The 23,079-nt window shown below is 39.3% G+C and overlaps 1 protein-coding gene across 5 annotated transcripts in view; it reads left to right on the plus strand.

Moving 5' to 3' along the window:
* Window positions 1-225: 225 nt before the first annotated feature.
* ATRNL1 (attractin like 1) overlaps window positions 226-23,079 on the plus strand; it is a 441,394-nt gene continuing 418,540 nt past the window's right edge. For 3 of the 5 annotated variants that reach the window (XR_006014565.1, XM_042019404.1, XM_042019405.1), the window contains exon 1: window positions 227-1,192. Coding sequence is in view for 4 of the 5 variants with exons in the window: in XM_042019404.1 (XP_041875338.1) it covers window positions 909-1,192 (284 nt within the window). In the remaining variant the exon portion in view is untranslated. Of the gene's footprint in view, window positions 1,193-23,079 lie in introns of all 5 variants that reach the window. The other 2 variants (XM_042019406.1, XM_042019407.1) reach the window with 1 other exon arrangement.

Here is a 23,079-nt window from a genome sequence, read left to right on the forward strand (position 1 = left end):
TCTGCTACCAGCCGGCAGGAGTTCAAAGCAAACCGCCTCTGAACTTTGCAGGACCTGAGGCAAACAGAGGAACCAAGGCAGCAGAGCGGGGCTCTTCGAGCCTGGGGCCGCTCCCCGCCCAGGAGCGCGGGACGGGGCGGGTTCGTCTCGGGGGTCCGGGCGGCGGGGGCCGCATTCCCGGTGCCTCTCCATTCCCAGCGAGGGACGGATCCACGCGGGCCGAGGGGCGGCTCCGAGCGGCGATGAGAATTAGCCTTTAAAAATGGCTGCTTGGAAGCTGTCAGCTGGGACGCGGAGGGATTGCTAACCCTCCTCTCGCTGCCTCCCGCCTCCCTTCCCCGCAGGGCTAATAACGGAGCGGGGATAAGAGCTCCCCAGCCCTTTCCCCGCCCCGCCGAAGCGCGGTGCCGTAGCGGCTCCGGGGCCCGGCCGCCCTCACTTCCCAGCTGTCTGCCTGGCGAGAGGACGGCGGCCCCCGCCTCCCGCGCTCCTCCTCGCCGCCGCTGCGTGTGTGCCGCGGGCACCGGGATACAAAGGAGAGGGGGGAGCCGCGGGATACATGGTCCAGGGCGGCGTGTGCGCGGCCGTGGGGGCATATCTGGCGAGGAGAAAACACGAGGTCAAGAGGCAGCTCTCCTCCTCCATGGAAGAAGACGGGAGCGATGAGCCCTGAGGAGGACGACGAGGAGAAGGGGCGGATGGCTAAGGGCTGCCGCTGCCGGGCTTCCCCTCGGGAGTGACGGGGCGCGGAGGGCTGAAGGGGCTGGAGGAGGCAGCGCTGGGGTCGGGAGGGAGGAGAGGAAGGCGAGGAGGAAGCGGGGGGTTTGAATCTCCCTGGCTGGATTATCTCCCCTCAGGGGAAGCTGCCATCGCCGGCCGCGACTCGGCCCGCGGCCCCCGCGGCCAAGATGGACCTGGGCAGCGCCGGCCGGAGAGCGGGAGCTGCACCCGCGGCCCCGGGCGCTTGGAGACCTTTCCCCTCCGCCTGCTGCTGCTGCTTCACCTCGCTCCTGGATGTGAACAGCTGGCTGCTCTTCTACGGCTTCCTCTACCTGGCCCTCTATGCCCAGGTGTCCCAGTCCAAGTCCTGCGACAAAATCTCCTGCTTCTCGGGTCATTGTGTCAACTCCACCTGTGTCTGCGACCAGGGCTGGGTGGGAGACCAGTGCCAACACTGCCAGGGCAGGTTCAAGTAAGTCTCTGCTTATTGCGATTTTCTACTTCTCATCCCTGCCTCTTTTTCCTGTCTCTCTCACTTGCCTTTTTTTAGTCGTTTGTTTGGGTTGGGTTTTTTTTTTTTGTTTGCTTGTTTGTTTTGTTTTGCTTGTGTCTGCTATGATTTTGTTAATGTATGATGGAAGTATGTGGCAGAAGTTAAGGATGAAATAGGCTCCTCCAGCTCCTTAAGAGCACAGGACACAGCTCCGGCTGACTTATCGCTGAAAATAGGCTGCTCCACTTCATGGGAACTGAGAGACGGGGAGAAATCGGCCTAAAGCTGTGTCGCTGCTGTCCCTTCTGGAAGTGTTATGGAAATGACATGTGCGCTTCGTGGGGCTGCCCAGGGAGCCAAACTTAGGAGGGGATTTTAATGACTTTTTCCTTCCAAAGAGTGAAAGGTTTAGCTCCTTCCAGTCTTCCTTTCTTTCAGTTGTTTGAGCTAAGTGGGCATTAGTCAGTTACAGTCAGGACAACGTAAGTGCAGCTGATTGAAATGTACATCCCTAGTGACAAGGTTTGCAGGAGAGCGTGGGAAATGTAAAAAAGAAACGTATTTTTGCAAAGGAACGAGTACTCAGTCAAGCTCTAACTACCTTCTCATTCTTAAAAGTCAGTGTGATACCGAGTCATTGATCAGTGAGAAAGAAGCACACCCTGACACTTGCTTTTCTATATGGAGTGGGAAAGAAGACTTAATTTATAGGGCTGTCACTTTCCTCCCGCCCCCTTTGCTATCAGTGTAAAGTCTGGCTGTGAAGAATACTGTTTGCTGTTATTTCGCTATATAATCTTGGACAGGACGTCTCATTTCATTCCCTCTAAAACACCCCCTATAAGCAGGAACTCCATTTTTTAAGTATGTTGACATATATAGCTGGAAAGTGTCCTAATATGTAGCTAATAGCAATATATTGGTGAGGCTATGTCTTAGAGGAGTCATTCTGTCTTTGGAAAACTACTTTTTGGAGGTTAAATATCAGTAACTGTCTATTTTAAAATTGTGTTTAAGTTCAGTTTTTCTCTGGAGTACTGAAATTAAGCTGTATAATTTGCATCTCTTTTAAACGTTTAACACAGGGTCACTCATTCCTAAATAAACAAAAAGTAAATCCAGTAACTTGTTAGCCTGGGAAGTTAAGGAGTAGCTGAAGTCAGACATGTTGGCTGAAGTGATGTACACAGTGCAGAGAAAGAACCAATTCACTTATGTTTGGTGGATATTGCAGCTGTAAGATTGCAACCCAGCTATAAAACTAATACAAGGCAAATATAATACATCTTTTCTACTTATGAACTAGATAATTAGGTTTTTAAGTTGGCTGTTTGCTACCTGTGTGTATTGGATGTTTGAGGTTTGTCCTGGTCTGGAACAATGGGCTAATTTCGGAGGGATTGAGAGTCATGAGAGGAGGCCCAGGTGAATCTTCTTCGTGTATGTTGATCTGCAGAGCCATTATTTCCTGGCTGTAAAGAGATTACTTGTATCCTTCGTCTTGGTGTCACATGTAACAGACCCTAATAGTGCCAGGACCAAAGCAAATTGTAGTTTCTTCAATTTCAAAGCTTGTTGTGAATGAGTATATTCTCTGAATTGTTACTGGAGCCGTTATCCTGTCCTTACAGGTATTATCTTGCTTATCTCTTAAAATATCTAGGTTTCTTTACCTTGGTTGTGTTTGTCAAGTGAGGAAGCACAGTGGTTACGTTTTCCCTTCTGGTAGAAAGTTAATAATCCATCCCCACCTAGAGGAAGTTCTGTCTGAGTGTTGGAAGGGCACCTCTTCTGAGCTGAGCTAACACAGTGTTTAATTGAAAGCTGTTAGGGGTTTTGGTGAAATCGGAATAGATTTTTCATTAACTCTTCTATGTTTTTTCGTGCTTTGCTTTAGAAAGGACAGTGACACTTGCATTATGATTTTTCTCACGGGAGTAAGCTGTTGGAGACCTATTTTTTACTGAGGACGCTTTCATAGCAGTGTCTTTGACAGCTCATCTTTAATCTTTATTCTTGGAAGCAAAGTATACTCTGCACTGAAAATAAGCATTCTAAGATTCAGAGCTTTTCAAGCTCTGTGTGTTGGGGATGGAGTGAAATATGTTAAACGTGCCTTACACTGCTGCAAGCAGCAGCTCGGAGCGGTTGTATTTTGAATCCTGAAAATTCAGGTGGGTGTGGAATGGGTGATGAGTCAAGCTCCGTGTATTTCCACCTGAAGAGCTGGAAAAAGAAATTAGCCTGGCTGATGGCTGGGTGATTGAACACCTTCCCGATCTCTGTGGCAGCTGATGATTCGCCTTATTGTCGTGGAACATTTGCCTTTTTCCATTTGGCTGCGAAATGCATCTGCTTTACCCTTAAGTAGCCACGGCTGGACTTTTGCAGCAGTGGTTTGACAAGTCCTGTCGGGTGTACATCACTTCTGCAGCAGTTGCTTCTGTCGTTAAGGATTATTCTGAAAATTGGTTCAGAAATGCAAAGATTGAGAAGTGTGTTTGGCTATTAGAGCTGCATTAGCAGCCAGTTAGTGGGCTGTAGATACGATCTGCAGAAATGTTAATAGAACCTTGTGTATTACTCTAAACATTTGCACTGTTTCCAAGTCGCAGCTGTTTGAAGTGCCTGCGTGTGTCCCTGTTACCCGAGATTTAAATGGTACTTTTAATGACCTAAATTGGACATGTGTAAAACCTGTCACTACAGTATTTGAAAAAACAGATTTTCAAGGGTGGGCTTAAAACACTTGAAAAGAAAAGGTTCTTTCTTTTTCTTCGTGTAAATGAGGTATGGTTATTTTTGCTCTCTGCGAATGAGTGACTTGCATTAGCAAGTACCAAGAACATTGTGGTAAGAGGAGAAATACTCTGCCTGAGGGTATCTTGGGACCATTAATTCTTTGGTGAGAGATGTGTAGTATTTTTGGCTTTGTTTTATTTCTCTTCTAAACTGAGAAACAGTAACATAGCAGAGAGACATCAAAAATAATTGATCAATCTTTGTAAGCAGGTGTCAAAATTAATTGACAATTCTATGGTAACCTTGCCTTTCCCTTGTAGGAGAGCTGCTGAGTAAATAAACTGCTTTGCAAATGTTGGTCTGCACTGGATGAAATAATTGTGGATGGGGGGGGAATGGGCAAAAAGACTGTCTAGCACCATTTTGTTTCTCTTACTTACCAACTTTTGAATTTACTCTTGTTATTGTAAAGCCTGTGGTAAATCATATAGAAATGCAGATGTTGCTATTCTTACTGCAGTGCATTCACACCCATTTCAGCCATTTCTCAGAAAGATTTAGGCCTCATGTCTGCCTGGTGGTAAATTATTTTACTCTCTGTCCAGATTGGATATCTGAATGCAACTCTGACTTTCTGACTTCCATCTTTCTTAAAACTTTTTTTCCCCCTTCCATCCTTTCCTCTACTCTGAAATAATGCAAAACCTTTTTTTAACCAAAATAAAAAAGGGGAATTTAGTTATAAAAAGAGAGGGGAAAGGAATTTTGCCAGGTGAAAGATAAGAGAGCCAATGGGTGAGCAGGTTCTGTTTTTATAGCAGGCAGCTTCAAGCAGCACAGTTCCCAAGATATAGACTAAACCACATACATAAAAGGACAGTGTACAGTTTTGGTTTTGTTTTGCTAAGCTGATTTATTACGGAAGTGAAGCTTTTAATGCTACATCTGCCATTCTTTTCCTCCTATTCTATGCCTTTGAATTTGTTGGTCGGTTGCCCTTTTCGTGATGATACGAGTTTGGGCAGAAGGGAGAGGGAAGGGCTGCCTAAATCAGTTCTGTGATGAGATTTCAGGGAATTCAGGGACACAAACATTATGAATGGCCCAACTGCAGTAAAAACTGCTGTCACAGCTTCTGTGTATTTAGATGTTAAAGCTAGTAGTCTTGAGATGCAGCAGTGCAGGGAAAAAGGTTTCATTAATTTTTCTACTCACAGAATGATTTCTTAGAAGAAAAAAAAAAAAAATTCCTCCAGGTTGGAGCAAAAAGTTTCCCTTTCTCTAGCTCTGCTTTGCACTGGCTTGTGGAAGAGCATTTGAGAACTTTGTGCATGGAATTTATCTTCCTCTAAAGTTTTTGAGTACCCGAATGACTAGAAGTACCCACTGTAATATGGTGCCTTTGAAAAATTAGGTTGTGTCTTTGGATGTTTATGGTTATTTATTTGATAGCCATGGGTGTGATGTGTAATGACGCAGAACAGGACAGGTGAGCACCTTTGAGGACCTCCACTTCAGTTAATCTGCTTTACTTAGTCCTAGGTATGCAGTTGTTATGGAGAGAGTAAGAGCAAATTGATCTGTTTGATTATTAAACTTGCCTCCAGGTGTTCTTATTGTACTTCTACATTACCTCTTGCATGCTCTCCTTAATTTCTAGAGCTCCTATAAGAGATTCTGCACTCTTCAAGGACAAAACAATTTCCAAGTGCAAGTACATTCACGACTGAAATGTTTGAGGGGTACCAAATTTTGTTATTCCAGGCAAAATCCTTATTTCCATCTAAAACTCTGAATGCTGCTGTCTGCAGAATGACTCATGCAAGGCAAGTGTCCTTAAATTGCAGATTGTAAATGAATGATAATGTTGTGTAAGAAGAGATCTTAAGAAAAGAAGTTAGCTTTAGCTGCAGCCAGTTGAAGTTCAGACTGCTGTGAAAGGGGATGACTTTATCCTTCACGCTTCTCTTTGATTACATCTTGCTTCTTATGTAAGCATTAATATTCCTGCTGAGAGTTGAAAAGTATCAACAGAAACAGATCTCCCCACCTCCCAGCCAATTTTTTTTTAAGCTAGCTCAGTTTCCTCAAGTTACTTCACTTGCATAAGGCTCCTGCTGATCCAAAGGAGTTGGCAGCCTCAGCAGGTGTAGATACGAAAAAAAAAATCATTACTTTTAGAATTGGTCCAGACTTAGTTTTCCAGAACTTTAATGTAAAACATCACCATTAGAGTGCAACTTCTGTTTTACAGGTGAAATCCCTGAGTCATGCTATTAGTAGCAAAACTGTCTTTGTCATTGGTGTGGCCTGTATCTGATCCAAGAAATAATTATTCTTATTGACAGTGGTGCAATTGAGTGTGAGGTTTTGCACCTGCAGATTGCCTTTTTACAACTCAATATGTGGATGTTAATAAAATCAAACTTCTGGAAAAGCATTGGTGATTATGATTTTAGTCTTATAAAATGTGGTCTTTATTTAAGTTATTTTAGTCATGGTGCTCTGCAAAACTATTTTAATGTGATTTATTCTCTCTGTCTGTATTAAATTTTAAAAATACCATTATAGCTTATACTATAAAGATATCTTGAATTTCTGAGGAATAAATTTTTTTGTAAATCTTGTTTTGATGTAGAAGCGTAAGCCATAAAATCATACTAAGTGCCCCCTAAGCTAAGCAATCTGCACTGAAAAGTGCTTTTTGAAAGGAAAGCAGTCTTTTTGCAAACTTAAAAAAATAATTTTATTGTAATGTATCGTTTTGCCTGTTTAATACTTGCTACATGAAATCATTTAGGTTGGAAAAGACCCTTAAAATCAGAGTCTGACCGCTGACCTAACACCAATTTCACCAGTAACTATTTCAGTGTTTTTTAAGGGTTTTTATAGAGAAGACCAGAAATAAACTGACTACTTTTTACCTCTTGCCTTTTGCAGGCAGTAGGGTAACTCTGAATTAATTCCTGTGTGAGTTGAACACATGCTGTAGAAAGCATCTGTACATGTCTGAAAACACTTCCTCTGACTCAAAGCCCCTTAAAGACTTTCAGAGTTCTTCCTTTGGTTAGTTATCCTCACCATTTTCTATAACCGGAAAAACAAATGGAGAAACTGCTAATACACAGATCTAATCTACCTCATCTTTTGTCTCTCTTAGTTACCCTGTTTTTTAATGTTTTGAGACAGGCCTTCATTGTAGAACCTTTAGTAGGTGAGGTCTCTCTTACCTGTGTAGGTGGAGATACGGTCACATTTTCCTCACTGAGAATGAAAATTTCCTTGAGTTGTCTCCACATAAACCAAACTTTTCCCTGCTTGATTGCTGTCTTGGTTTACATCCTCCCCTATGTTATCAATGTGCTTGAGCTGTGAGTGCCAGAACGAAATGGTAATGGTTGTGCTGGTGAAATGTAGATGCAGAGTAGCTTCTCCCCTGCTGCCCGGGGTTCTGCTGTACAGCTGCAGCCAGTGCTTCTCAGCTTAGCGCTGTGCTGGCAGCTCAGACCATGATTTTCCACCTCAAAATCCTCTTGGAGTTGCTGCATCCTCAGTACTGAGGCCCTGCTTTTCTCAAACCAGTCTGTAAACTGAATACATCTTCCACCGTTTGGAGTGATATGTGATAGTGGGGCTACAAATATGCCTGGGTTTGGGATGGAGCTGTGCCCTTTTAAAAACACCCCTCTTCCCCTTCTCCAGTTAACAATGAACAGTGTCTCTTCCTCTGTGTAAATCTGAGACCATCTCTAGGAATGAAACCAAAAGAAGGCAGGCAAGGGGCTCGTGGATTCTGGAGTCTGGTTTGTTTGCAGGCTAAGCAGTTTGCTACTTAGGCAAAGAAGTGTGGGAACAGATGGTTGATGACCCTGCCAGCCCTTCAGACAGCATCAAAGGCTGGTTGCCATTGCTATGGGTGTGTAAAAAGCTCAGTTACATCAATGCATGCTTAAGTCTATCCATAAACAATACATAAATAGCTGCCCAGGTTATAGCATTTAATACTTATTATGTTTTAAATTTAATTTGGCAAGTAAATAGTCTCACACTGTGTTTCTCTTAGTTCATTTAATCAAAGGGAAGGCATGATTATCGTATTTTGGAAGGCATTATCATCGTTCATGTCATCTTTTTAAAATGAGTACGAGTAGTTTTTGAGAGCTCAGTCTATCACACTGCACTAGAAATTGATTTAATTGTATCAAAATGTAGGCAGAAGAGGTAGGAGGTAATATGAGATATTACAGGAATACCCTTGGGGTATTCTTCCACATCCTAACAAATGCTGGTGAAGAAAGACTTTATTTTGAAACATTACTACATAGACAACAAAAATGTATTGGAAAACTCCTGCAGCACTGAAGAGTAATTATCTGTTAGTGCCTATGAAATTTGTTATTAGCTGTATAGTCTAGGCTTGGAAAACATGCTACAAAGTTCATGTAAGGAGAAATGAATAATTATGATGATACCTGAAAACATGAACACTCCAGTGAATTGCAGCTGCTAACAGTAATAAAAGAAACCCAGTAAGCTATAAGCAAAGTAGATGTTTTCATGTGAGGTGGGTGAGCAGTGGGAATTTTCAAACCAGTTTTAAAGGTTATCCTCTAAAATCTTAAAAAGCTAATGAGTGGACAAAGAATTGCATTGATTTTCCTCCATGAGGACCAAGACCCTATTGAGAAATGATGGAAGTAAGCTCAGCCCACTTTATTACTGAGTGTTCATTCCCAATGTGCAAGAACAGCATTTGGCTTTGAAGTTTCCTCCAGAGAGAAAAACCTCAAGTTTTTATACCTCTGAAAAAAAAAAAATTAGCTACCAGCTATGGAATATTCCGGGGTAAACATCTTAAACTCTCTGTTAATGCAACAGCATTTAAAAAAAATGAATTCTACTACACAGTTTCTCCAAAAATTTAAAGCTTATGTTACTCATCTGTAAGAAATGGATTCTAGGATCCGTTTGAATCAGTATTTTTATATTTCTTAGCTAAGGATGAAAATGGGCTGCAGCCATCTCTGATGGCAAAATATCTACTCTGTTCATGCTAGTGATGTTTAAAAACAAGCTGGCTGTAGAGTAGTTTTAAGCAGCACATATCTGACAACCTTGAATTGGGTAGGGAGTTTTGAATCCAGGATATTCTAGGATTACCTGGCAACAGGACAAGTACTGAATTACTTAAAGATTGGATGCAGACATGTAAAATGATCACACTCAATGTCTACATTTTCTTATGGATTTCTTCCATAATTTATGTGCTTCAGTGTTTCATCTGTAAAAAGGAAATAACACTTCCTGTAACTTAAAAGACTTGAGGTGACCCATGAGGCACAGCTAATAAGCTAGATAAAATTTTAGAGATTGCATTTCTTCCTAGAATGTGATAAATATTAGGGCATGAAGTACTGTTGTCTGAACTATGCTGTATATCTCAGATGAATAAAATCACTTCATTAGGTCAAATAAAGCAAAACCTTGCAGTCTGTGTTATTGCAGAGTAATATTCTTTTATTATAGACTCATTGGAAAAAATTGTGCATTGACTGTCACTGATAAGATTTGGTTTCAGAAGTAAGACCCCCAAAGCCCTAACCCCCAACCCCAGATTAAGTATTACAAACAGAATATTGTGAAATGCTGCAGCACTTAATGGGTATTTTGAAGAGTTACTGCTTTACTTGTAGGAATACAGTATTCCATATTGATCATTGCATTTCTATGCTATTAGCAAAGAATCACACATTCCTAATTTGTGGGTTGATGGCATTGATGTTATTGCGGAATTGTGAATCTGAATTCAGTCTTTAAATGTAGATCTTTTTTATAGACATGCACTTTTATGCATAGATTTTTTTGTTAGTTCCCATGTGTTTTGAGTTTTTAGCCACTTCTCTGTTATCTTGAAGGCTGATGACTTGCCTTCTATGAAAAATGGTTCATGTTGAGTCTGTCATGTAACTACTGGGATGCAAGAGCTGGGACTGTAGAACAAACAGCAGTGTCACTAGAGGACCAGATTTTAGCTATGTCTGTTACCAGTTGTGGCAGTATAATACGAGCAGCAGTGATTTTGGCCAAAAGCCTGGGAGGAGAGCTGGGGTTAGTAATGTCTTTAAATATTCTGGTAAGCTTTGTAGAAACTTTGTTCAAGGTGTAAGTAAACCACGAGAGGCTGTGGAACAAGACAAATGTGCTTCATTGATTGCCACCCACAATCCTAGGACAAAGATAAATTAGTCTGAAAAGTATCTTTCTAGTCATACTGCAGCTTAAAGTACTTTCCTTCTTGTAATGGATAGAAGTGACTAAAATATGGTGAACTTAATTTTCTTGTCAATTAATCTCTGCTTTCGAAACGCAAGGAAACTTGGATACATTTTGACTTCTATAAAGGAATACTTTGATAATTTCAGCTTTATCACTAAAACTGAAATGCTGATTAGTCCAATTATAGGATCATTTGCATCTCTTTTTTTTTTTTTTTTTTTTAATCTATAGAGTAAGAGTGTGTGTATGTAAAAGTATGTATTTCTCACAAGGAAAATCCAAACACAGAATAGCTCACAGTTGTGTTTGTGTGTGTAAGCCCAGTTATGATGGTGCTTTGGAGGACTCTCGCTAATCAAATGAGTATGTGGTACATTCGAAGTGTCCCAAGGCAGGTGTGGGGAGAAGGAAATGGATGGTGAATGTTTCATGGGATGTGTCCCAGAGCTGCTGTAATGAAGCTGGGTGCTTTTGTGCTTCTCTCATTATCAGCAGATCTGTTTTGTTTGTGTCCTGAGCCTTCTCCAGTAGGTAACTGAAACCAAAATGTTGGACAGGAGCTGGAAGGTAGAAGGCAGTCCTGAAAAATGAAAAATACTGAACAAACAAATGGCTGCTTTTGAAAACACACTGATTTGCACTCGTGTGCACAGCTGTAATATCATATTAAGACAATTTTGTTAGAAAACATTTTTGCAGATGTTTTCTAAAACCTAATGCTGATATAAGTATTAAAATCAGAACATGTGTATTTAAAATCCACACCCTGTTCCCCGTCACCACCCCAGTGGTTTTAGTACTGTAGCACTTTGTAGGAGCAAGCATCTATTTTAAAATAAAAATGGCACCATTTTTCTGGACTTTTGAATTTCTAAACTGCTTATACTGTTTTAGCTTTCACAAGGCCAAAAACCCCACTCTGTGTTGAAGGAAGGACTTAACCTCCACCCATCTGTATCATACTCTATCTGGATATCTTATTTAAGCACAGGGTAGCTGCTGTCACAATGGCCTTGGGAAACAGACACTTATTTTTTGAGCTGTTTTATGTGTAGGAAACCTGAAGTTGTGTGGTTGTCTGAGGTAAAATAACAAATAAGTGACTGAATTGAAATGGAAGCTTGGGAGTAAATAAAATTTTCTGTAAGTCTGTATCAGTCCTCATTTTGGGAAGACTGAATTGTCTTCAACTTGTATGGGGTTTTTTTCTGCAAATATACAATATAGTTTGAAGTTCTTTATTTTCTCAGAGTCTTCTACTGTGTAACATAATTGGATACAAGAGAGAATATGAAATTTATTATTAATAAATGTATTATATATATTATTATTCCTATTAATAATAACTGAGGAGTTTTGTGATGGTATTTTACAATGACTGTTCCAAACTGTATGTCCTTCAGTAAGTATATAGAGGGGCCTCGGCTAATGCAGTTATAATGCCAATATTGGTTAGAGGTTGATGGATACTTAGAGAATTGATCTTGAAAGGTGGACCCAGGACATGAAAGATGGACTGAGTTTGTAGCTGATCTATAGTTTGTTTTTTAAAGAGGGTGGAGACAGGGAACAAGCAAACCACATCTTAATATATTAACTTCACAAAAGGTATTCATAAACAGGAATATTGTTGGATTATTTTATTTTCAATTTTATATACATCCTTGAAGGGTACTTACTGCATTTGAGCTTTGTATGCATTCAGAAATCTGTTCTTTAATATCAAACTCTGAAGTGACAGACAGCTGAGTGTATGTAGAATATTCCTTTAAAGTTAGATTTGGGTTTTCCAATTTAGGTTGGCTGCATTTCTAAGTAGCAATTGGACTGAAAAGCACAGCCAGTGCATATTAGCTTCTCTTAGAATGATAAAAGCTTGCAATGTTACACTGAAATGGAATTTGAGAACATCTTCCTCTGAATTTTTCCTTTGACTTGCCTTGACAGTTTTGAGGTCATGCTCAATAAAGATTTTAAAAAGCCCTACCTATTATTAATAAAAACCCTTATGGTTGATGAGTTTTTTTTGACACATTACCTGTAGCTCTTCAGTCACTATTTTTTAATCATCCTGATAAACGTGTCCTTTTATTTCCATCTGCTAATGAAAACCAAAGCAGATGAAGAACACACTTAATCTTAGTCCTCACTTTTAAGTACAGCAACTGAGCTTTAGTCTCAAACCTTTAGCTTTAGGTTTTCTGTGATGATCCAGGAGAGCCCTATGCAATATGTGATGTTCTGCTTTATGTTGTAATTTTGCAATCTACAACTTTCCTTATTGTCTTTATGTAATTCACTGGGTATGGATATAAATTATTGTGCTTCAAGGCTGGGAGAATGACAAAAATAAATACGCTAATTTTGCTGAGTATGAGCATAGTCACCCATGATCTTTAGTGGAAGAAATACTCTTTTTTGTTCTCATAATTATGCCATTGCAGGCCTAGACTTCAGTGTACCATCTCTCTTATTCTGGGGCTACTTGAAGGCATATTTTTAAAAATAAAACTACATTATTTGATGAAGGAAATTCTCAGGCATCCCATGCTTAGAAATCTACAGTTTTTTAAGTAGCAGCAACTTTTGAGGTTTTCATCTCTATTAAGACCTTTTTTCCTGTTTTTGTTTATTTTGTTTTTAACAGACCAGAAGTATTGAGGAGGCTGGCTGAGTTGATGTCAAACTATAAGATAGGATATTATGCAAACTGAGGAAGTATATGTATTCTGGTCATGTAGTTTAAATGGTAGGATGCCTTTATTCTGTGTGTGTTTCTGCTTTTAAGAATTTGATAACTTGTTGAATTCTCTGTTCTTTGCACATTACGTTCTTCTTGGTCGGCTGTACTTGCTTTATAGTTAAGGTTATTCTAGTCTAAAAGATCTTGTCATTGCTTCCACAGAAAAGTGGAAAATGCTGTCACAAATCTGTATGGAAGTGCCTGGGAGCCTGCAAACCATGGCTCTGAAGGGAATTATGACCTGAGGTTAGCAGGTTTGTGTGTGGGGGTGCTGCAACGTGGGAAAAGCTGCAGATTCTGGTCAACACACACTGGCATGACGTGGTTCTTTCTATGCAGGTGCTGAACAGCATCAGATGGTGATATTGTTCAAGTCATCTCTGTACTTGATATCAGTGGTAACTTGGGCTATAGGCTGCATAATTCTGACCTGCTTCTTACTATGGACCTCAAAGGTCATCTCGTTCCAACCCCACTGCCCTGGGCACAGATGCTTTCCACTAGACTGGGTTACTCAGAGCTCCCTCCAGCCTGGTCTTTTAACGCAGGGATGGGGAGTCCACAAGTTCTCTTGGCAACAATTGTCTGTGCTTAAGACTGTTAGAAGGGTTTTTGTTTCCCCTAATGTTGAATTGTACTTAGTCTGGATTTGCCTGTGTAGTTCTTCAGTGTTTTGTGTGCATGTATAATTTTTGACTCTTAAATTATTCATTCGAGCAGCAAAGAGAAAATGGTGTAGCTGTGTGCATGTCCATGATGTCTGCAGATCAGAAATACTGTATATTTGCTCAGCTAATTAATCATGTTGAAGTTTTGGGAGGGGGAAACAGACTTCTTCAGAAAGTAATTTTCAGGAGCTGTGTGGATAATGAGCTCAGTTCAGAGGTTGCACGTACTTGAAGTACTTGCTTGAGGCAGGATTTCAAAGAAACTCTCTAAGGAGGTCACTCTATGCAGAGTGAGGAGTGTTGTAGAAACAGGTGAAATTTGAGGATGTTCACAAAATAAGATTTGGAGCTCATAATTGATTCGGGATGGGAAACATCCTGTGGTTTTGTGGAGAGGTTAACTTTTATGAAGGCATACACCAGCATGGATCCAGCAGTAGTTGAAGGATAAAAAATTAATATAAATATTTTATTCATTACTTAATTATTAATAAGATAGTTAATAATAATGTATAAAGAAATAAAATTACATTAAATTTATATATTATCTATTAAATTAATATTTATCATATAAGAAGGAATAATAAGGCTGTTCATAATTTTGCAGTTGAAAGTAGACTGCAGGCCTGACTTTCAATTGCTATAATGTTAAATTGCTGTATTTAATTTGTTTAGGATTTGTTCTTGAATATGAAGGCAAACTTCGGGAAGCTGATAGAATAAAATAGATAATCAGACTCCTAAAAATTGTGTGTATATGACAGTAGTGCATCCTTCATGTATAGGTGGTGCAATGTTTGTTATCCTACAGTTTTTTTAATATATACTGTGTATGGGTGTACACACACATCGCCTTATGTGTTAGAATATTGAGTTATTTAACCTATTGTGTTTGGTTACATCTTCTTTTAAAATTACAGCAAAGTGAGTTAAAAAGAAATTTCCAGTAAAAGAATGTCAAGATGCCAGGGAAGAATGACATTGATAATGAGTGTCTGTGATACTTTGTGCCATATGCTTTTGGAGTCTGTGTGGCTGGATACAATCAGTCGTTTTTAGAGAGGTTTTTAAATGATATAAATAAGTAATTTGATGCAATAATCTTTTCACCTAATGAACTGTTGGGGGCAGTATTTTTTGTCCTGGCAGTTTTAGAATCAAGCTGTTAAGGTGATGTCTCATGCTAAGAATGTCTTTATGTTACAAACAGTTCCCTGAATGAATTTAATTACATTAGTATGGCACTGAGTAATTATTTTCCCTTCTATCTGCTTTTAGTTAGGGTTGTGGTTTCAAATATTTGCTTGAATTATAGATGTCCAAGGGAATGTTCTCCTTAAGCATATTTTTATCCATGTGAAGAAAGGGAAATGCTAGTCTTTGTTCAAGTAGAATTCCCTATCCTCTCTTAAAATATTTTTAGCTTATCCTTGTCAGAGGATTCTTGAGAAAAATAAGAAGAGATTCTATTATGAAATCTCTGGGAGCCTTACTGTGTTCAGATGCAGAAGAGAAATCAGAATCTTACTGTGGAATGGGCACTTTAAAAACAAAACAATAACTGAACTACACTGTGTGACTATTACTTTGGAGTAGTTGGGTTTAGAATTTATGCTAAAGAGCACAGAGAAAATGTTTAGGATTAATTTTTTTTCAATGTGGAGTTATATGCTGAGGGGTAAGAGGAAAAATCAAATAAGTGTGGGGTTTTTTTGTACAACTAGTAAAAAATCTGGGTATTTGATTCTGTAGCTGTTTAAGCCTGTTTCTGTTGCTTCATTGAACTAATGCACTATCTTATTAATTCTCTTTCTGTTTTCAATAAAAACCCCAGTGTCTGCATTACTCAGTAGTGGTGTATTTGTCAGGAATGTCTGAAGTTATTGGTGTCATGGGAGATGAGATACTTACTTCTCAACTAATATTTTCTGTTATTGGTACTAGACATACTTGATGTTGTAGGAATTGAGTGACAGTCTCTTGTAACTATTCAAAAATGTTATCAAAGTGTGTTTTTTTCTGATTTAGGAACATGTCACAAGCAGACTTCTGCTGCTTGTGTTGTGTGGACTGAATTTGCATGATTGTATGAGTAGAAAGGCCTTTTGTATCCGATAAGTTGGCAAATGCATCTGACCAACAAGTATTAGCAGTTAAATCATGAAATCAGGAAGTTTTTAATTATAACTAGAGGGCCATTTCTGATTGGAATGTGTGGTCTCTGAATGTCTTCCAAGGATTTCAAGTTTGTCTGCATTGTGATGAAAAGCAAGAAAAACGACAAATCAAACAAACCCCAAACAGGTAGAAAAGTGATGTTTATGAAGACCAATAGATTTGATCAGCTTTCCTTTTTCATATATAAATTTATACTTTGAATTCTGCTATCTGTATTGTGGAACTGCCACCTTTGGCAGAAGGAGCCACCCTGAGGGTTCTTGTTCTGTTCAGAAGAGCTCCATTGAGGGTGGACTGCTCTGTCCAGCTCAAAGGTTGAGGGAAGGTCTTTGCAAAAGTCCTGTGACACTATACCACTTCAGCCAGCCCTTCAGAGTGATGGACTTTCCCCATCTGTGCCTCAGAAGAAGCTGCAGTTTATTTTATTCTGAACCAAAAGCCTCAGGCAGGGTTTTCATGTGCTCATTGCATTTTCTTCCCATATACAACTGTGTTATTCTTTAAGCATCTCACAGACCAAGTTGCAGTGGCTAACACTCATTTGTGAGTCTGCATTAAATTCTGTTGCAAAATAATGATCATCAAATTGATTTTTTTTTTTGAAAGCTCTGAAGTGAGTATTTAGTGATTGTTCCTATTTAAAGCTGCCCTGTGATAGTGAGTTTGAGAATTTAATTTGTATGAAAAATGCTCTAGAGGTTTTCTTACTGCCTTTACAATAAATTATATGCTCTCTTTTCTTATATCTTTTTACTGCTCTATAAATCAGGAGAGAGGTTATGAATTTGTTTCATATTGCTGTGTTGCACATTTGTTGATGAAACAGCTTATTAGATCATAAATAGATGTAATTGCATAATCTAATGGGAGAGGGGAGGTGGATTGAGGAAGGGGAGGAAACATAAATAGCACTAGAAATTAACAGATAGGAGAAGACAAAGTTTATTACTTAGCTATAAAAGCAATTGAGTGCTTGTGAAATGCAGAACCAGATAGTTACTTTGTTTTCATTTTAACCTAAATAATAACTGTAAATGACAATTTATCTATAAGGAAAGAAGTGTATAAATGACAGAAGACCCTTCATAACATGGGTAAAACTTTATTGATCTTTAAGTTCATTTTGTGTCTCAGCTGCTGCAGTTTTGTGTTTTGAGCTGTCACCTCCCCAGTGTGTGTATGTGCAGAAATAAAATGCTTTGCTTTGTTTATGATTTAGATTTCTATGACTCACTTGTGAATCTCATATAAGGACTCCTGCTCACCTCAGTTCTCTCCTAAATGGGAGGAAAAGAAACTGCAGTCCCACTTGAGCTTTTTGATACTTGAGTATTTTGATTTCAGTTCCTCACAGTTTACGAGACTGACAGTAATCTTTAGATTATTTCTGACCTCTGATCCTGGAGTTATGAGTTGTGTGTGTGTACACTGTATTTTTTTTAGTGACTGCAGTTCTGTGATAGGGGAATGTGCTCACTCTGGATACAAGTTTGCAGGTATGAATCAGCACCTTACTGACGATGGTCTTTCACCACCAGTGCACAGTTACTTGAGCAAAACGATATATTTAATGAATGGTTGAACTATTATTAGTAGTAAGTTTAACATAAAATTAATTGCTTAAATTATTAATAGGAAAAAATAAGTAGGACTTGTAAAATATGTTTCTAACTTATAATGCTCCAGTTATCATTGAAGTTCTGGTAATTTCTTTTTAAAATTTCTTCTCTAGATGAATATTGCAGTTGTCTGAAACTGCTAAAACATTGCAACCTTGCAACCTTGAACAATGAGGTAAAGAGGACTGGGCCTTGTGGAGGAGGGAGCAGGGAGTTCTAATTAAGAAAAAAAACCCCACAACACTGAGGGTAAAAATTAAATACTAGAGCTGTGAAATTTGAATGAACATAAATGTTTTAAGTTTCTTTTATTATTTCTATTATGGTTCAGTCTTCCTAGGACATTATTCGGCCTTGCATTAGAAATTGCAAATAGCAACTATTGTTGTATTTCTTGCTAGATAAATGAAAATTATTGAGTCCTGTGGTTTGTTAATTTATAGTTGTCATTTCTAGAGTATTGTAATTTCCTGTTATCTAAATGTGAGTTTTTAAAATTGATACAAGCTTTTGCCTCAACTTCTGAATTTTTATTTTAACATGAAACTTACTGATGATGTTCCTGAAATATAATATTTTTTTGGTATTTCTTTTTTCATTTTTTTTTTCCTTTTCAAGTGCTTTGATTTTTTTTCTAAGGACTTGCCTGCCTCCTCAACATTCTGGCAAATTGGGATTAATTAAGAAGGCAGGCAAGTTGGGATTAATTAAAAGGCATGCTTGTAAAGCAGCAGGGATTTGTGTGAGTTAAAGGTGAAGTCTTGCATATAAAAGCAAAATATTCTAAACCAGATAGGGCTGTATATGGGTGAGTGTATGTATCTACCTTTATTTCTATGTATGTATATAAAAATATACTTGAAAATAGAATCCAGAGTCTACATGAAAGTTCAGGCTCCGTGCTGGTGGTTCTTTGACTTGAAGCAGCTACAGGATTACTGCAAACCTTCCCTTATCTGGGGCTAGTGCCTCTAATCACTGTGCTGCTGAATGAGAGTGGGAATGAGGAGGAGGAAGAGTTTCATCTTCTCCTTATGGGCTCATATTTTGATTATGAAATCACTGCCACAGAGCACTCCTGTGAGCTGTGCTCCCAGATTGCCTATCAGGATCTCTGAGGAGTTAGCTAGGTAGATTCATATGTCTGCGGAGACTTGACATCCAGCTTCATCCAACCAATTATAGCCTTTTATAAATGCCTGCCAGTGCAGCTGCTGAGGAACTGACAGGCTGCAATGTGGAAAAATCCTCAGGTTTGTGTGAAGAATAGCTGCCTGCAGGACTGGACAGCAAGACTGAGCATTTTTAATTGCAATTTAGGCTTGAATACTGCTTTTACCATACCAGTCTACAGGTTACCATCATCATTTCTCTCCAGATTTTTGTCTGATGTTACCAGAGGGATTGAAATCGCTGGCTGGTGACATCTCTGCAGAGGGTTCATCTCTTTGCTATTTTTTTCCTCTTCTGTTCCCCATCCCTTGAAGGATTACTACCCTAGTCCATTGTCATAGGTTAGCAAGCATAGTCCCGGAAGGGACGTCCTTGCTAAGGGGTGCTTACAGTTTCCTCTGGGAACTGATAGAACCTATCAGCTGGCCAGTTTGAATATGGACAATTCTCTAAGCCACTTAAAGTTGTGATCACCTCTGTGATCCACATTTAAGAATAGGCAAACTCCCCCTCCAAGCTCTCTCTCGTTTCCGGCGCTGGGACAAGTGGCTGCAGGCCCCGTGTGGGGGCCAGCGGGCCCGGCCAGGCCCTGCCTGGGCCAGGCCGGGCCGGGCCACGGCCATCCTGGAGCCATGGACCTGTTCCAGCCGTGGAACCCCCCCCACTGCCTTGCCGTGGGCAGCCGGAGCAGCTCGGCTCTCCCCCCTCTCCACTGCGATAAGAAAAATACAACATTCCAGCTGCAAAGCTGCAAGGCCGAGGTGAGATTAACCCTTTTACTGCTGTGAAGAGCTGAAAACCTGAGGGAAGAGAGAGAGGAGATGCTTAAAGCTGAAATTCTGTTGTGAAGCTATGATATATCAGAGTATCCTGTTGTAATTTCATGAAGATATGGGGGGTGGAGTGTTCAACTCGTGAGCAAAAGCACCTGCGTTGAGATAGGCAGATGCTGACGCAGCTGTAATTTCATGAGAAGTTTGGACAGGGAGAGATGAACCAGATGAGGACTTTTGCTCCAAACGGGAAAGGAGAAAACCTCAGTCCGTAGAGATGAACCAGATGAGGACTTTTGCTCCAAATGGGAAAGGAGAAAACCTCAGTCCCTAGAGATGCTCCCAGAGATAGTCCTAACGATGAAGATGAGGAAGACCCTTTGCTCCCAGGGAAGGAGAAGGGCCTCTGTTTTTGTTTCTGAACGGCTCAACCTTAAAATTATACCCCAAAAAACTTCAAGAGTGGACCCTCGAAAGCAGTTGCGGGAAAAGCTGCAAGTCGGGGGAAAGGACTCACACGCAGGCAGAGAGACTCCTCTTCCTAAATGGACTGAACAATATTTGGAAGTGGGCGGCTGTCTCGTTGTGATAATGTTTTCATAGCATGAGCAAGAAGAGACTTCTCTTTCTAAACAGACTGAACATCTTAAGGGTTGTCTTTGAACATTGTCAGTGGGAGAAGGGAGGAAGGTGGGGGGAGGAGGAGAGTTCTGAAGGTGGTATGATTTTTTTTCCTTCTTTTAGGTCTGTTAATAAACTTCTTTATATTCTTTCAAGTTTAGTGCCTGTTTTGCATTTCTCCTAATTCTTATCTCACAGCAGATAAACAGTAATGAGTATTTTGGACCAAACCACTACACTAAATTGGTGTTTCCGCCCGGGAACAAACCGAACCCGCGACATCCATGTACACTATTTGAGAGGCAAAGGCATCAGTTGTTTGCAGGGATCTAAGAACTGTGTGAAAACATCCTGTAATGCTTCTGTTTTTTTAATTCTGGTGTTCAGAGAAACTCTTGGCTACCTATATGTGGCAAACACATGGTTCCCCATTGTTATACTCAGGGACATTTTTGTATGGGGAGGGGAGGAATATTTTGTGTTTAAAAAAAAAAAAAAAAAGACAAAACACAAGCACAAACCCCTACAGTCGCCTCTGGCAGAACAATTTGAAACTCCAGCAGGTATCTCTTAGAAGCATGCCTTTGTATACATGATTTAAATAAAAGAATATTTATTAAGCTCTTTATGCCATACTCTCAAACTCTGGGGAGTGAAGTGACAGTATTATATAACTACATATGCCATAAACATATTCAGAGCTTCTTGAATCTCACATTTGGGCATTGGAATGGGCTGCCCAGGGAGATGGTGGAGTCATGATTCCTGGAGGTGCTTAAGGATGTGGCCCTCAGTGTCATGGTCTGGTTGATGTGTTGGTGTTCATCATAGGTTGGACTTGATGATCTCAGAGGTGTTTTCCAGCCTCATTTATTCTGTGATTTCTGACTGCCTGAATTTAGACTGTGCCTCTGAATTTGTTCGTGCAGTTTCCTTTATACACTTTTGTGTGCACAGCCACTTAGAAGAGCTGTTTTCTTCCCATTTGCTTTTCTTTTTGTCCTCTTTTTAAGTACAGAGAGTGTCATGTTTTTATTTCAGACTTCATTATGCTGGGATAAGCAAGTGTCTTCTTACTAGGCTCTTATTTCTCCTAGTCATTCAAATAGCATTCTCTGTTCCAGTTTAATCTTTCTTCTTCTGTTTCCTGGATATGGCTTTGCCTGGCTCCTGTGCTGTGATACTGTTTCTGCCTGCCTGCTTCTGGAAATCCCACATCTGGATCACTGCCTGATCTCTGGAAATCCCACACTGTAGGATCATTTTTCTTTTTCTGAAAGTGTTCCATTGGTGGCGTAGAGTCATTCTGCTGCTGCTTTAATTATCTCCCTTCTCCAGTGGACTAGTTAAAATTATTCCCCTCACTTCTAAGTGTATGACTTACAGACTAAATTAGTGAATTTACTCTCTGTCCTTAGTGCAGCATTAACATCACCTAGTTCTCTGCATGGGATATATTAATCTCTAATAATATGGACAATTTCATGCCATCAATAAATTCCACTAGCACATTTGTGCCATCATTGTTAGGTATATTTTTAAGGCCAGTTTTTGACTGCCTTCACTACCCGGTGTTAATTCCTGTACTGGGTTAAATTTTTTTTTTGTGCACAACCTGTTGGTCCCATTTCTATCCAACTTGTTATTTCCACTATGGTTCTCATATTAAGTTGGTTTCCAACTTTACTGCACAGCTTATTATTGAGCCCTCTTATAATGGTAATTTTCTTTATAGTTGCTTTATCAAATATAGTGTGCGATATTAATACATTTATGATGCATTTTATTCTTCTTTCCCCTCACATCCATATTTTTAGATTGAACTATGAATACAGAATAATGAAAAGCCAGACTAATAGGTTCTATTAATTCTCTCCTTTTTTGCATTAAATTTAGGTATAATATTTGCTAGAATATGACAAATGCTATAATTTAATATATTTAATAAAGTGCCTACTGCTTAACTTGCAAGTTAATATATTGGTTCTTTTGTTTCCTAGGGCTCTTGTGTAGAGATTCTTGTCTCTGTTCTGGTAGGACATTAAGTTCTTTGAATTTTTTACTACTAAAAGTGAGATGTTATCCAACTCAATACACTTTGTTCCATGAGCTGTCTTGCTTTCACAAGGTAATATTTTACTTCATCATCCTGAGTCAAAATCACTGAACATTTTCTTTGTTTTGTGCTATCTGCTATTTCTGTTGCCTCACGCTTCCTGATGTTTTTTGTCATTTGACAAGTTTGTAGTCATATAGATACGTAGTCATACAAGCACATTATCTAACAAATTTCCTTAGCTGAGAACACTATTTTTAAAAAAAATTTGAACCCGAACTTCTTGCTCTAGTGCTATTAATGTTCTACGTTACAGCTTAGATGTTTTGGTTTTATGGTTGATTGCTTTGTCACGTACACATTTCGTAAAAGCCAGAATTAGAACAGGAGGTAATGCTGACCAATTTACAGATTATAATCACATTATCTCAGTTTGTTTTGTAAGATGTAATTAGATATTAAGTAATTTAAGGCTTGTTTAGAATTCTTGGTCATTTTAACCTCACTTGGAGGTTGGGCAGTATTTTAATTCTGACTTGCATTTCCACCTCCAAGCAACTTTCATGCTTTAAGGTAAATAGCAGAAGATTCATCCCCATTTATTCATAAATTTTCACTGTGTAGAAAATAAACTTAATTCTGCTGAATACTACTAGAATGCACATGTTCTGTATTACTTCCCTATTTACCTTCTATCAATTATCTTAATTATTATTTGCATAGATGGAACTATGCAATCTTTCAGTTTATATGAATACTCGCTGTCACTCAGAGAGCACATTCTAACTGGCAATAAAAAAGAAATAATATCTACTTCTAGCAAGTTTATGATCCCATGGCATGTATTTTGCAAAGTAGTTTGTAAAGATGAATTATTTCTGTGCTTGTCTAGTTATTAAAGATAACAATTTAATCAGTGACTGATCTTCATCTCAAATTACATCTGGAGTGATAATGAGTATGTACAGCTGCTTTGACTTATTTATTTTGTCCATGTGGATACTCAAATTGATATCA

The sequence above is a fragment of the Corvus kubaryi genome, unplaced genomic scaffold (assembly GCF_017639235.1).
Source record: "Corvus kubaryi isolate FWS band 111438036 unplaced genomic scaffold, C.kubaryi_AGA036_p1.0 138, whole genome shotgun sequence".
Classification (NCBI taxonomy): Eukaryota; Metazoa; Chordata; class Aves; order Passeriformes; family Corvidae; genus Corvus; species Corvus kubaryi.